At 38.3% G+C, this 14,041-nt stretch overlaps 1 protein-coding gene across 19 annotated transcripts in view; it reads left to right on the top strand.

The window, feature by feature from the left end:
* The window catches only part of camk2g2 (calcium/calmodulin-dependent protein kinase (CaM kinase) II gamma 2), a 71,815-nt gene that overhangs the window by 43,044 nt on the left and 14,730 nt on the right, over positions 1 to 14,041 (top strand). For 9 of the 19 annotated variants that reach the window (XM_042009785.1, XM_042009784.1, XM_042009781.1 and 6 more), the window contains exons 7-14: positions 3,006 to 3,108; positions 4,544 to 4,627; positions 4,912 to 5,006; positions 8,915 to 9,037; positions 9,137 to 9,220; positions 9,300 to 9,342; positions 10,062 to 10,121; positions 12,781 to 12,818. In XM_042009785.1, the coding sequence (XP_041865719.1) occupies positions 3,006 to 3,108; positions 4,544 to 4,627; positions 4,912 to 5,006; positions 8,915 to 9,037; positions 9,137 to 9,220; positions 9,300 to 9,342; positions 10,062 to 10,121; positions 12,781 to 12,818 (630 nt within the window). Of the gene's footprint in view, positions 1 to 3,005; positions 3,109 to 4,543; positions 4,628 to 4,911; positions 5,007 to 8,914; positions 9,038 to 9,136; positions 9,221 to 9,299; positions 9,343 to 10,061; positions 10,122 to 12,780; positions 12,819 to 13,540; positions 13,574 to 14,041 lie in introns of all 19 variants that reach the window. The other 10 variants (XM_042009791.1, XM_042009790.1, XM_042009787.1 and 7 more) reach the window with 3 other exon arrangements.

Here is a 14,041-nt window from a genome sequence, read left to right as displayed (position 1 = left end):
CCACATTGGTAATGCACCATTAATGTAATCAACTTGTTTTTAAATGCTGTACTCAAAAACAGAGGGAAAAAAAATCAATAATGTTTTATCTAACGCTCTAAAGTTCATTTTACTTGCTGATTGCAGTTACCAGCTTTTTGTGTGCAGGCCTATACTGATCTCAGAAAACACTAAAAACTGAACCGAAATTTATGGAATGCTTCAAATGATTGGCAACATATTTAAGATGAACAGACTGACTCATAGTAGAAACTGGAAGGGTTGAGTTTGAATATTACACCCATTATAAGCATCATAGTGTACAGTGAATTTGAAATAATTTTGTCCAAAGCAATTTACAGTAAGTACAGTGTTTCCATAATGGCTTTATTGAAGATCAGCAACACACTGATATAAAATCTTTTTACTCAATATCAAACCTAAAAATAAGTTTAGAAAAAAAAAAATACACAAATAAAATTTATAAAAAGGAGAAAAATTGCTGGGAGATTAAGTTTTGACATGTAAATGCTTTGTTGACTTGCCGTCTGCACCATGCAACTTATTCTGATCCACAGGAGATGCTCTGAAACACCTCACTGGCTTAACTTCTATTCATTTCTATGTAAAACATTTAAATAATGTGACCTGGTTGTTCAGTACTCCCCTAAGAATAAACAGCTGAGTGGATCTTTTGGGAGATGTTATTTAAAAACAGGAGCTAAAGTGTAACATATCATTAAAATTCCAAAATGTAGCCGCAATATAAAAATATTGAAAGAAAAAAAAATCTTTTAAACATTGAATTTGAAATAAAGCCACTGGGACTTAGTAAAATCTGTTAATGACATTAAAATCAAGTTAAAAAGTTCCTCTGTTTTAGCTTTGTTTGAGGTATTTATAAGGAATTTATAAAATTGATCAATTTTCCACCATTTTCGCAATAAATAAATACATAAAAATATGCAACAAGATTTTTGTTAGCTGTGATAAAGAGTGTCATAAATTGCATTTATTGTTTATTGACTCCCCAAAATCATCTCCTGTGCCTAATTGTAGAAAATATAGCAAATAATCTTGAAGTAAACACAGAACTTTAGCTTCAAAGAAACATAAATAATAAACGCTTTCTTAACAACTTCCCATTAGTTCCAGACTCCCAAGTGTCACAAAAGAAACAAGCTTCTTTTAAGTTGATTCTTGGCACATTAATTCATTACTAAATTTTAAAATGGGAGAAAGAGAGAAAATCCAATTGTTTATTTATGAATTCATTCATTCATTTTCAAGAGCATCCAGAGATGCTGCTGTAGGGGAAAGCTGCCAAAAGCATCATGTGTATTGGAGTCATGAAAACACTAATCATGCACGCAAAGCGTGCTGTAGAGAAATGTGACCTCACACACACACGTGTCATATTTCTGCCCCCCTGTCATCATGGGAGGGCCACTCTGAGGGGGAAAAACAAGAATTGGAGAGAAAGAGCTGAGTACTGTCGGCTGGTGGCAGACAGAGTTGCCATAGTAACAGGAGGGTGAGATCACCCAGCTGCTGCAGCGCCAGCGTATGGACTCATTATGCCACCTCCCATAAATCTATCTCTGTCTGTCTCTCTGTAGCTTTCACCAACACTCTGTGCCCCCTGTTCATTTTTGTTTTAATTATTTTATTTTCTATTGTTTAGCTCCTCTTTATTGTAGACAAAGGGAGTTGTAGGCGTGAGGAGGAATGTATAGCCACAGTAAGGACAGAGGCTGACACGTGAAAAGAAACAGACTAAATGTGCTTGTTCCAAGTGATTGACATTCATCCATCTGACTGCATGGGGAACTATGAGGACAGCTATCTGCTACAAAGACCCCTGTATTTGATGTGGTCTGGATTTTATCAGAGACCCCTGAGTTTATACCTGGTACTTTTGTTTAAAGACCCAAACACCTCAAGTGTATGCCATTTTAATGGTGTTTTCAACTTAACACAAACATTTCATGAAAAGTAATAAGTTAGCGGTAGCTAGACAATTGCACGCTGTCCCTCGACAAGATAATGGCCCATGTGGTTTTGTGATGGTCCAGTTCAAGTAGTGAAGCATAATTGTACTTTAATACGTCACAAGCTGCTCTTAATCAAGATTTTCTGTTGTTTTTATCAGACGACCAAATCCATCAGAAACAGACTGAAAAGCAGTAAGATTGCAAGTCAACTTAATGTCACTTAAAAAACATTCCAGATTATTTTCTATGCATGTATACTGGAACAAGTGGTTCAGTTTAATGGCCTGGTTGAACCAAACTCAACTGTTCATATTACAACAGTCACTCTCTTTAGCATCTTAATCACATAAAAAAGCACTTCATGTGGTCTACAGATGACTGATTTAATAACAAGATAAAGTTTGCTTATTCCTTCTTTAACATTTTACATTAACCATCCAGAACATTTAATATAAAGTCAGTTACAGGTTTTTCCATCTTTGATGGGTCTGGTTGATCTGGAACAGCTGTGCAGCTATACTCAGCAGTGGCTTTGTGTGAAACTGAACAGTTTCATCTGTTTTCTTTCTCTCACATCATCCTTAAATGAGAGAAACTGTGATGTAAGGTGGCAAAACAAAATAAGAGTCTTGACATTTTAGATGACAGTGATCAGAAGCATGTAGTCAAAATGTGTTAAATACTGACAGCTGACTGAAGAGGTCTTTCCTCTGAGGGAAGCCTCTGTGACTGACTCAACCACAGCCAGCCTCATTACTACTGTAGAAGTCATCGTGCTCCTGCAGCTCTTCCAATCATGTAGAAAGATGGGACATTTCTTGAAGGAGAGAACATACTTATGTCATTTGCCCCTAAACCTCAGTTGTTTTTCATCATAGTTCCCGAATGCTATGCAAAATTTCAGTGTCAAATTATAGATAATTATACTTACCTCTTCTAACTTGTAGATGTGTGTTTTTGGCTACTTGATGAAAGATTTAAGGCTGCAGTCTGATTGTAATTTTTCATCCTTACAAATTTTCTGTGTTTCAGCCAGAAAATCTGCTCCTGGCCAGTAAGATGAAGGGAGCGGCGGTGAAGCTTGCAGACTTTGGTTTAGCCATTGAAGTACAAGGGGACCAACAGGCATGGTTTGGTAAGAATTAAAATGATATTAAGCCCTATTATCTGTGTTTCTTCAAGTAGTTAAGCTCAGTAACATCAAAGCCATAAATCTGCGGATGCTAAAGTTTAAATGTCAGTAAAAGTTAATAAGTTCTGTAGGAAAAGTCCTAGGGGCTATAACTGTAAGCATATATGTGAGATCCAAAACACCAACACAGGGTTGTAGCAAACTTTTATATCCAGTTAGAACAAGATGAATAGACTAACTAGTGCACCAGGGCTTTGTCCGCCATGTTGGGGGAATTCAGCTATTGTTTAAATCTACATTTACAGCTTTATCACTAGTAAACTTTATTTAAAGATGTCTAACAACATTCTAGAGAGAAACATCCTTTCCACAATAAGCTAACAAGAGAAGTGAAGAGTCGTTATGTTCCACAAAATAGTGCTAATTAAAACTTTGATCCTTACAAGCTGCTGAACAATGAATGAAGTTCAAATTTAAATGAGTTAACTATTTAAATCATAGATATCAGTGTTTACCTTGTGTTTAGTGTAATTTTGTACACCTGTCATTGATTTAAAAGCTACTGATCATTAAATGTCCATGCAGCCATTTTACAAACAGATGGATGTAGGCCTGCGAGTCTACAAACTGTTGAGTGCATCTACAACATTGTACTGAGAATATATATGTTAATTAACCTCTGCCAAGGCAGAAGTTATGTTTTCGGTGGTATACGTCTGTCTGTTTGAATTAACTGGGGGTCCCAAGATAATTTCAGGGTGTCACCAGATCATTGTAAAAAAAAAAAAGTAACTTACATTTGTTAAATAAATTTGGCATTTTATTAGGGCTGTCAAAATGAATGCATTAACAGAAAGGGATTGATCTGTGGAATTAACTGTTCTTTTTTAACACGAACACCAGCATATGTCATCTTGGGGGTCATGGCTCAAAAAGTTAGGAAACCACTGATCTAGCCGACGCTTTGTAAATTTTTGATCTTTACTACTGCACATATAAATCTGAAAATGTCCTTTATATCCAAAAAAATGGTTGTATAAAAGCACATCACCTGGAAAAGGTTTCTGCAGAAGTCCACTGTTCTTCGTGATGTGTTTATCACTGCACTGCCTTCAAGAAGGGAAATGTAGAATGAAAATCTGATGGTTAATATCTTTCTTTTGTGCTTATCATGAGAACGGTTTCTGCAGCCGAGTACACACCTTAGTGAAAAGTTGAAAAGATGAAATGCTTGTCAGTGCTTCACTGCTGCAAACAGAACATTCATTCCCCCAACAGGGCGGTTCAATCCCGTACTTCTGTGTGTTGACGTATGAGCACCTTCTCTATATGAAGACAGATGTTCAGATCAGTGTGCAGTTATCCCTTCATGCTTTCTTAGTTTCCATCGTTCTGAGAAAATTCCACATGAGTTTTTACTACGTGTGCATTCTCACAGGTTTTGCTGGAACTCCAGGATATTTGTCCCCAGAGGTGTTGAGAAAGGACCCGTATGGCAAGCCAGTGGACATATGGGCATGTGGTCAGTTTCACAGCAACACACTCGCATCAGACTGAGCGTTTGTTTTATCCTCACTCATTCCCATCACTATCATGTCCATCTGTTTTATTTAGTCGTTCACAATTTCTGTTTCTCATGTGATAGTGTTATGAAACTACATCTAGTAACATACTCTAGTCCAGGTCACTGCTGGGGGGCTTTACATCCATATTTGTATACTTGTTAGGATCCTGGCTTCTAAAACTATATTTAACATACTTTTTTGTGTAATTCTACTTGCTTATTGTATTGTGTGTGTGTGTCAGGTGTGATCCTGTACATCTTGTTGGTGGGCTACCCTCCCTTCTGGGATGAGGACCAACACAAACTGTACCAACAAATTAAAGCCGGTGCATACGATGTGAGTAATTAATTCCCATTTTTTTCTTTTGCTGTACCTTGTTCTTACTCTCTGCATGTGAGCTGTATGTGTGCGTGCAGCAACTTTATGCATTCAGCATGGGACATGATGTGATGTGTCCCAGTGATCACGTTGTTGACCACTAAAGGCCAGCATGGCATTCTAAGTGGACAGAAGGTGTCACCATGAGTTTGAGCTCATTTTCTGTTGACCTTTGTTAAAGACAACACCAGGTACAGGTTAGGGCTGTGGCGGTCACATCAAATTGTAACACAGCAGTATTGATAGGCCAGCAGTGAAAGCAAAGCACAGATATATTGTTCAATAAGTCTTTTTTTCCACAACGTATAGAGGTTAAGCCTTTATCTGCCTGGTCTGCAATGGTTAGTGGCCTCCTGGCTCTGCTGTCTATCCTGTCTGCCACAGCAAGCTTTGCATGTGACTGGGTGAAGTGCCAGGGCTGTTGCGAGACAGGCTGCCTGCAGTCAGCCTATCTTCTAAAGCCTATTTCCCAGACAAGCACACTCCACCAGCCTACTCTGATGCCTCATCAGACTTGAGGTCGATGTCCCCATCCCATAATTCCAGGTCCTAGCCTGCCCCTCTGAACCCTACTTCAACCCAGTGTCATGTTTTGCCCTGCCCCACGGGTGTCATGTCCCCACTCCAGAGGAAGCACAGAGGTCTGCAGTCAAAGATCCACAGTGTCATTAAAGGTTTTAATAATGACTAGGCTTAAACAGAGTAGAGTTTCACTGCTGCAGTCCATTATAGACATTAATTAGACAAATTATATGTTATTTATACACGTCCTTATAGAAAGAATCTGTTCTCTTGTCTTGTATTTTTAAATCTGCCTTCTGTGGTAAAAATCCTCTCAACAATCTATTTGGAGAATGCTGCCACCAGTTATGTTGAATGGATGTGATACACAGTATGATGAAGATTGTGTAAAGGGTGTTTTATCATGAAAACTGACTCTGACTTCTTGCTTGGCTCAGCTGGTCTGTTCAGCTTGATGTCGTGTCTGGAGAATCACAACATTATGGTGGCATAAGCGGCACCAGATGGTAGATAAAGCCAACCATACAAATTAGATAAAAACTTTTTGATGTTGTTTACAGTTTTGAGGAGAATTGATATGACCCAAAGTTTCTGGTTTGGGTGTGTGATATTCATGTCATGATGTTAGTCTATAAAGGCCAGTTGAAGGGTGAAACCTGTGTGTTGAAGCTTATACTGCAGCTGTAGTTAAGTTAACTCATGTTGAGTTGTGTAATTTTGCTTTGTTACTTTAGGTTGGAAATTAAGTAAATAGTATTTTGTTAAAAAAACATTTGGTGGGAAAAACTGCGAAACATTAGTATTGTTATCATGCTGTAGCCTCTTGGAGAGTTTAATTTGCCCCGTTTCCAACTACTGGAAAAAAATGCATTGTTTTCTTAAAGCAACACTATGTAAGTTTCCAATTTTAACACTATGTACTTCTCAGTTGTTTTGATGGCACACTAATATTCATTACTCACATTCCTGGAGTCATCATTCCTGTAGAATCCCCAGGTTGAGAAACCGTACTTCACAACAGTTTTTTTTTTCTAGCCTGGAGCATCACATGACAGGTAATTGCATTATAGCATCACATCCCAGCAACAGGATATCAACATAATAACACTTTTGCATGTGCATTATGGCTGATTCTGCAAAGTAATGCAAAAGGACATTATCAGAGTATGTGAGGAAAAGAATGGGAGAAATTGACAGCAGAACTCAGCATTGAACTGACTTTTACTGGCTGGAGAGAACTTGAAGAAGAGACAGGATGCAAGGTGGTTGCCTTCATTAGGGGGAGCTAAAATGCAACATCTGCCAAAGTTCTGTACTGTTTGTAGTGTAATTTTGTCTGATATTCAGTGCTGAGCAAGTTTTGTAAAATGAGTTCTATGCTGACAGAAAAGACAGATTCCGGCGATAATTGAAGGTTTTGTCACTACAAACAGCATTTTTTATGTGATACAGTAAACCCCTTTTTAATAATGGCTGAAGGCACAGTCTGTAATAACTCAATAGGCTGCGTCATGAAGTCATTTATAATTCATATGGGTAAGTTGGTATACCAGCATCTGCAGCAGTAATAATAACCAAGTTACATTCAACCGTCTACTTTGGTTTTTCAGTTCTGATCTTTTTCTTCAGTCTTTACCGATGCTGTGCTTGTCCTGCAATGTTTGACATTTACAGTTACTGATCAACTATAAAAAGATGCTCTAATAGCTGCCTGCTTCCTTGACAATATTATGCAATCATCTTTGCCTTTTAATTATTTCTTAATATTGAAATATTTATCAGTAGAGTTCTGTGTCCATACTTTGGGTTCATATCTGACTGACTGGCTTTGAATTGAACAAATTTAGCGTGTTCATTAAACTCCGTTTCTAAAACGTGGGGAAAAAATCTCCAACAAACAGCAGACGACACCTGCAGGAACACATTCCTTATAAGCCACCTTAAGACTCGAGAAATTTAGAAGTGTAATTTTGGTTTTAAACAGTCTGCTGCTTGTTATTTTATGACTTTAATGTTGCTGTAGACCAGGCATGTCAAACTGGTCCAGCAAAGGGCCGTGTGGCTGCAGGTTTTTGTTCCAGCCAGCCAAGAGCACACAGTTTGACCAATCAGCTGTCTGAAGACTGAGATCAGTTGATTGAATCAGTCAAATCTGGTGTGCTGCTGCTTGGTTGGAACAAAAACCTGCAGCCACACGGCCCTTTGCTGGACCAGTTTGACATATGTGCTGTAGACAGAAGTGGTGCATTATGAGTGAGCAATAGGCATATTTATCAGACCGTGTTCTCTTTTGGAAGATAAGAATTTATTAACTGTATTAATTTCCAGAGTTGGAAGCAACCACATCTAATGAGCACAAAAAGATGACTGAGTGCTTTTCTGAATATTACCACTGTCATGCAAATACTTTGATTTTTTTCCCCTTTTTGTCTGTGACTGACATCTGAAATACTTAAAGTAATTGTCTTGATGCCATAGAAATCAAAGTACCATCAAAGACAACATCTCATCTTTTATTTGCTTGTGTAGCAGGTGTTACTAGTTTACAGTAATCAATTAATTAAAAAAAAATCCATATTTATGATAATATTGTTTTGGTTATCCACAAATTTATATTAGATTTAAAATCCTTTAACACAATCATGGCTGCAGCTTCTGTACCTCTTGCTCAGTCTAGTTTTTAAGCTTCATTAATGCTTGTATGAAAGCCAACCGGCAGTCCATTTAGTCTGTATGAAAAAAAATTATTTTTGTGGTGGATATCAGATATACTGAACTGTGTGAAACCTGGACGAATGAATTGGGGAAAAATATTAGGGACAAAAACAGTCACATAACATTAAAAATTTTACCTGATTTTTGCAAGTAAAAACTTTGTAGTCTTAATCTGTCATATCTGTTGCTGAAATGATGTGCATATGTTAGGGATGTAAGTTACTGAAGACTTTAATCCACAGTGCTGTGAGACAGGAGATGACACACAGGGTATTGACAAGTATGACTTGTGATGTTAACCATATTTCATAAGTACAGGTTAGGCAGAGATTCTGGACAATCTGATGCAATTTTCCAGGATGAATTATTTTAAAAAATATTTTCCAGTGTTTTGTGACTTCCTACTTGTTTTTATAGCACACTGTATTTTAAAGAGGCAGAGATGTTTAGGCTTTGCAATGTGTAGTCTTTTCTGAATACAACTAATGTTAAGATGTTTCATTTAAGTGTAAAATATTTAATTAATGCTAAAGTTAAACTGGTGACTTAAACAAGTGAAAATAATCTATTTAGCAAGTCTGTGTTCCTGAATAAACAATCTTCATATCCCTTGTTTCTTCTTGTTTCAGTTCCCATCTCCAGAGTGGGACACAGTAACCCCTGAGGCCAAGAATCTGATCAATCAGATGTTAACAATTAACCCTGCCAAAAGAATCACTGCTGACCAGGCCCTCAAGCACCCGTGGGTCTGCGTAAGTCACACTTGTCATAGTTGTAGTTGGGTTCAAAGCAAGGCCTTCTCATCTGCATTGTAATTGAATTTTTCTGCAATGCTTCCTTTCCGCTTGCAGCAACGCTCCACTGTGGCCTCCATGATGCATCGTCAAGAGACAGTGGAATGTCTGCGCAAGTTCAACGCCAGGAGGAAACTCAAAGTGAGCATGGCTACAGTCAAACGCGCTCAAACGACTTTGCATAACACATTCAAAATGTTTATTTTTATCCTGTCTCTAGGGAGCTATCCTCACAACAATGTTGGTGTCCAGGAACTTTTCAGGTGAGCTTTAGTTGGTCAGTTAAAATTGTGTTTACTAAAGGTAATCTTTTGAGCTCATGACATGTACAAGAATACTTATCGAGTTTATTCTGATACGGTACCTCCAGCTTGTAATGCACCTCCTTTATTGACACGGTTTCTATTTTGCTCTTCAAGAGTTTGGCTTGGATTTCACCATCGTAAGCAGTTTGATCACTGAGAACACAGAGGACTTTTGATTGAACATCCAGTTTGTGGGCTGGATGATTCCCTAGAAAGCTATGTTAATGCTGCTGGCTCTGTGTTTACACGCTTTAATGTAAGTAAAGCGGCTCCTCTGGATTAACGTCAACCACTTTGAACAAGTCAAGACTGACGTCGACTGAAAAAGCAGACGGGCCACACCTGAATATCTTTCCACATTACTGTAGGCTGTTTCATAAAGTCACTACTCACTAAATGGAGATAACGAGTTAGTGCAGGTACTTCAGCACATCTGCTGCTTCACTTATAGAGCACATTGCATAGGAAAAAAATGACAAAGAAGTCTACTATTACAGAATGTCTTGTGTTAAAATTAAACATCAATAAACACTAAGCCTCTCTTTGGCATGCACAGTTGATCTGTGTCATGTTGCTAATTTAACCGTTAAATAACAAACAAACAAAAGACTTTGAAGGCTACAGTGAGGCTGTTGTCCCAGCTTCAGCGCCAATCTGAATCCCTCTCTGTCCGATAGTGGGACGGCAGCATACCAGCCCTGCCGCTACCACCAGCACAGCCGCAATGGCACAGGAAGGTACGTTTGCTAGAGGAGGTGTTGGAGTCGGGCGCTGCCAACTTTGTCCTCAGGCTGTTGGCATGTGGCCTGGGCTGCTTGAATCCCCTCCCTCTTCTTCTTTTTTCTCCTCCTCCCCACCCGCTGCCTGCTGCCTGCACACTGATGAACCACTTTTAAAATGGTCATTGTTGCACTGGGTCATCACACACACTCTGATATATAAATGGAAACTGCAGATGAAGCTCATCTCTTGACCTTTTACAGGCTGCTGTGCCTCTTGTTGCTCTAATGAGCACACCTCCCCTCCGAGTCTGGCTACGATTTCCTGTGTTGAGTACAGCTGCACATTTAACTGACACCCAGCATGACCCTCTGACCTTCCTGCTGGAGCAACTGCAACTCAGCAATGCTGCGTTTACACATCTCTGCATAACACAACTGTTTTTGCGGGTTTTTCCTTTTTTAGAATCCTGCAGCATAACCATTTAAACCTCTTTATAGTAAACATTAAACAACCAGTATCACTCTGTTTTGCCTGCTTTGAACTGGTTTGTATCCACAGAGCTGATGCCCAGTCGATGTTTGCCTGTGCTCACTGCAACCTTCCCACCGCATGGCTCCGGCCTCAACAGTCAGCCAAGCATGTTTCTAAGCATATAGTGCTGTACAGTTGGCATCCTGCATGGGAAGCTGAAAAACCGAATGTCCCATGTTTACTATTTTTCTTTCTCCTCTCTCCTGCCTGCTCTGCTGTTTTTGTGTGAATGGACAAAACCTCACAAAAAAAGAGAAAAAAATCACCAGACATCATTGTGCTTCAAACAAATGATCATCAATCGGCATCAGAAGCACGAGGGTGCGATGTGCGTTACTACAATATAATAGCTGTAAAAAGATGATTCAGATGCAATCTAGGGCTGGGCGATATAAACCAAATCTTTTATCTCGATATTTTTTACCTGAATCACGATATACGATACATATCTTAATATATATATCTATATATATATATAGATATATATATATATTTTGTCAAGTAACCAAAGAGACAGTTCTAATTTACAGCCTTCAGTGCTAAAAACACTTTTACTAAGGATCAGCACCACATGTGCATTAAAACAGCTGACTGAAATTAAAGTACCTTTATATTAAATTAAATACCCCTAAAACAAAATAAATTGAAATTACTTTTCAGTTACCATAATAAAAATACAGCTGTGCAAAATGCAAATGAAAAGATGCTTTTTACTCAAAACAAGCTATCTCCATATAAACGATGTTCCTTCCTTCTATATTGTGTCTGATAAAGTCTCGATATATTTGAAAATCTCGATATATTGCCCAGCCCTAATGCAATCTGTCAAATTCATCCAGTTTATCTTGTTTGAAGCATACTAAACCTTCTATAGCTGAATCTCAGTCACATTACAGGAACAGCTGCTTGTCTAAAGGCTATTTGTACTGGAAACACTGGTTGATCTACAAGAGGATGCTTCACCGATTAGTTGTTGCTGATTTCTTTCTGTAGGACTTTGTATATTTACAAATAAAAGAGAAGAAGCTGGTTTTAAATCTGTAGTCGACGAACTTGCTGGTTCCCGCTCGGTTTCATTACTGAAGTCATTCCTCTGATGCAGACTTCGACGTGGATGCTGCATGCCAGACTTGTTGATGATCTACAGTCGCTGCATGATCCCATCCCATCAGAGAAAATTATTTCTGAATGCGTTCAACCATTGAAATCAAAGCATGACCTTTCATTCCTGCAGTTTTCATCTCCGTTTTCAGTCCAGATGTGAAGATGCAGATATTAAAAACATAATTGTTTTCTTGCCTTCTTCATTGCCCTCCTTCCTTTTTTATCTTTGGAAGGTAAGGGTGGATCATTGGAACAAAATCTAAAGATAAATATGAGTGTTGATACAGAGTGTGTGTTCAGTGTAAGTCTCTGTGTATGCATGTGGATGGTTTTATTAGGTTTCTTGCTGTATGTTGGTGTCGTTTTCTGTATAAATCAGTGTCTCTTACTAAGAGCCAGATTGTAATTGGACCTACTACTTTAAAGTCATTCAGTTTGAATTTATCAGAAATATACCAAATTTCCCAGTTTTGACACAAGAAGGTTCTTTTGAAATAAAAAAGCTTATTCCAAAAGTAGCTCATTCATTCATCCATTAGCATATTCAGTCATGCATCCATGTTTGCTTCCTGAAAGCCCTCAGAAGGAAGGAGGATCTGCACATCAAACACACTCAGGACCTGGAAGGATTTTTGTAGAAGTCCTGCTGAGCTGTGTTGTGTATTTAATGACACTGAGCTAAAAATGGTGTCAGTATTTGGGGGGTAATTGGGACTCATTATAAACATACTAACAAATTTGATGTATTTGAAGAAATAAGGACAAAATAAATTAAATATTTTGAGATTTGATCACATGAAAATGGAAACTTTTGATATATAATCTAATATAAAAGTATAAGTAGACTAGAATAAATATTTTAAAAGTCCTAATTGTCATTTTATTTTTGTTGTCCTGCTGTGCTATAGTACAGTTTAATCCACACTTTTCTTCCTGTTGCTGTATAATCAGCTGTGACCCAGCTGGATGTTAAAGCTGATGATGGCAGTTTCTGCCTCTCAGAGCCCATCCTCACCATTTCCTCTCACTTTCTTCCAGCTTGCAAATCCTTACTAAACAAGAAGGATGGAGTGAAGGTAAGCTGTCTGACCCACGAGGGTTTCCGTTTGTCACGATTACTCTTCCTATCTTCTGCTATCTCCCCTTTGATGTTTTCACACAGACTAATCTCCAACAACGTGTATGTCTGTAATACCGTGTGCAGAAAAGTTTAATGATTTTTGTGTTCTGGTGCTCCAGATTAAGAAAGTTGAAGATCTATTAATTATAATTAAAAGGTTTTTTTGTTATTATTATTTTTGGGTGAGATTGTTTAAAAGAAAAGAAAAGTGGTGGTTGATCATATTGAGTTAAAGGTTAAAGAGAGAAAAATAAAGAGGAAGAACTTTTAAAAAGCTGTTCTTTATTAGCTTGGATCGATTTGGTTGTAATCAAAGCCAGAGTCAGTGCATGCATGTAGTGAAGTGCCATGATCAGCAGGCATAAAACAAAATTCCCAGTAACTTAATAACTGACACCCCCTGCCCCAAAACATTTTAAAAATAAACTGCAGGATGACTGATTTTTTTAGATGTGTGCAGTTTAATGCCATTTTTTCAGCTTATTCCCCCTTGTCTTCTGCAGCCTTTTTAGTATCCCTTTGTCCCATCTTTGCTCGTGTCTAAGCTTGTGCAGCTGTTTTCTTTTTCTCTTGTAGGGATAAAACTGGCAGCTTCACTTTTTTGCTGGTTTGATTAGTTCCTTGTTTCCCGATGTCTCCTTATTTTTTTTCCTCCTCCTCTCCATTGCCGTCTGTCAGAAAAGGAAGTCCAGCTCGAGTGTTTGTTTGATGGTGAGATCGGCTGTCGCTTTCGTTCGTTTTTCAGTCTTCGTCGCTTCCTCAGTCTTCCTTCTCCTCCTCTTGTCTTTTAAGCAGAGGTGCTTCAGGCGTTCTGTTGGATTTCCCAGCTTCATCCATCATCCTCGCCCTCCACCCTACCATAGTGTCATGAAATCCACTTAATGTCCTAACAAATAGCATACAGTCACTTCCGTTCTCTCATCCTTCTCTGATGTTTGACCATTTATACGATCAGATCTTTACACTTCATCCCTGAACATCACTGGAGTGAAGGACTTCTTCATTTCAACAAACATTTTTCCCTTTTTAGTCATTGCATATTCATTATATTCTCATTACTTTTCATCAAAGAGAATTATTTGCCCCTTTTCCTGTAAAAAGAATGGCTGTCTTGGTCACCTACAGATAATCTCCATCACTGAACTAGAGGCAGTTCAGGTGTAGATGCAATGTATGAAA

This window comes from Melanotaenia boesemani, chromosome 16, assembly GCF_017639745.1.
Source record: "Melanotaenia boesemani isolate fMelBoe1 chromosome 16, fMelBoe1.pri, whole genome shotgun sequence".
Classification (NCBI taxonomy): Eukaryota; Metazoa; Chordata; class Actinopteri; order Atheriniformes; family Melanotaeniidae; genus Melanotaenia; species Melanotaenia boesemani.
This window is presented reverse-complemented; position numbering and strand designations above follow the sequence as displayed.